This window comes from Parus major, chromosome 2, assembly GCF_001522545.3.
Source record: "Parus major isolate Abel chromosome 2, Parus_major1.1, whole genome shotgun sequence".
Lineage (NCBI taxonomy): Eukaryota > Metazoa > Chordata > Aves > Passeriformes > Paridae > Parus > Parus major.
The window spans coordinates 621,330-622,979 of record NC_031769.1 but is presented as its reverse complement, the minus strand read 5'-3'; the positions used below and the strand labels follow the sequence as shown (position 1 = coordinate 622,979).

At 37.6% G+C, this 1,650-nt stretch overlaps 1 protein-coding gene across 1 annotated transcript in view; it reads left to right on the top strand.

Annotated features, from left to right (window-relative positions):
- NBEAL2 (neurobeachin like 2) overlaps positions 1 to 1,650 on the top strand; it is a 45,565-nt gene that overhangs the window by 9,075 nt on the left and 34,840 nt on the right. Inside the window, 1 exon segment of the mRNA XM_033512159.1 lies at positions 1,262 to 1,343. Within this exon segment, the coding sequence (XP_033368050.1) occupies positions 1,262 to 1,343 (82 nt within the window).

Genomic DNA, 1,650 nt, shown 5'->3' with positions numbered 1-1,650 from the left:
CCCAGTTGGTCCCAGTTTAGTCCAGTTGGTCCCAGTTCATCCCAGTTGGTCCCAGTTAGTCCAGTTGGTCCCAGTTGGTCCCAGTTAGTCCCAGTTTAGTCCAGTTGGTCCCAGTTAGTCCCAGTTATTTCCAGTTTGGTCCAGTTGGTCCCAGTTGGCCTCAGTTAGTCCCAGTTGGTCCCAGCTGGTCCCAGTTTGGTCCAGTTGGTCCCAGTTAGTTCTAGTTGGTCCCAGTTGGCCTCAGTTAGTCCCAGCTAGATCCAGTTGGTCCCAGTTTGGTCCAGGTGGTCCCAGTTAGTTCTAGTTGGTCCCAGCTGGATCCAGTTGGTCCCAGTTAGTCCCAGCTGGTCCCAGTTCATCTCCGTTTGTCCCGTTTATATATTAATTATTATTAATATTAGTACTATTATTAATAATTAAGTAATATTAATATATGTTTTCTTTTTATATTTCAATATTTTAATATAAACATAAAATTTATGTATAGATACATAAATTTTCATATAAACATAAATTTTATATTAATATATAAGGTAAAAATAAAAATAATTATATATTAATATAATAATAATATTCATGTTAATAATATTAATACTAGTATTAGTAATAATAATAATAATAATGCAAAATAATGTATTTAAAATATAACTATTAAAAAACAGTTATTTTCCACCCAAAATTCCATCATTTCCCCCCAATGCCCTCCAAGAGTGCATCCCACCTCTGAAAATAATTAACAATTAAAAATTAATAATTAATAATTAATAATTAATATTTACTAGTATACTTCATTACTTTTTACAAATATGAATATTAATCTTATATATGAATATTTAAGCATAGAAATAAAATTAATTATATGTTAATATAATAAATTATATTAGTAGTAATAGTAATATTAGTAACTAATTATAATGTAAATAATAGTAATTATAATGCAAAATAATAAAAAAAATTAAAATCATGTTAATTAGTTAATGATGTAATTAAAAAATAATGTTATAACTTTATTGTGCCCCTGAAATTCCATCATCTCCCCAAACTGCATCACATCTCGAAAAGGAATAATAATAATAAATGTTATTTTTATTATTAATAACAAAAATTAATATTTTCCTTAATAAAAATTGTTTAAATTATATTAAGTATTTTTAACAGCGATTTCCCTGCTCCAAGGGTTTTACTCCCTCCCGAATTTCCTCCTTCCCCTTCCCGAATTTCCTCCCCGCGCTGGATGAGTTCCCGATGTTTTCCTTCCCAGGAACCTGGAGAACGTTCAGCCCGACCGGAGCCCCGGCTGCCTCCCGCACGTGCTGCGGCTGCTGCGGCTCTGCGGGAGCCAGGTGGGAGCGGGAACGGGAACGGGGATGGGAGCGGGAATGGGAATGGGAATGGGAATGGGAACGGGGATGGGGATGGGAAAGGGGATGGGAATGGGAGCGGGGATGGGAAAGGGGATGGGAATGGGAATGGGAATGGGGATGGGAGTGGGAATGGGGATGGGAGTGGGAATGGGGATGGGAGTGGGAATGGGAATGGGAAGGGGGATGGGAATGGGGATGGGGATGGGAGTGGGAATGGGGATGGGGATGGGAATGGGAACAAAGATGGGAATGGGAGTGGGAATGGGAATGGGAATGGGGATGGGAA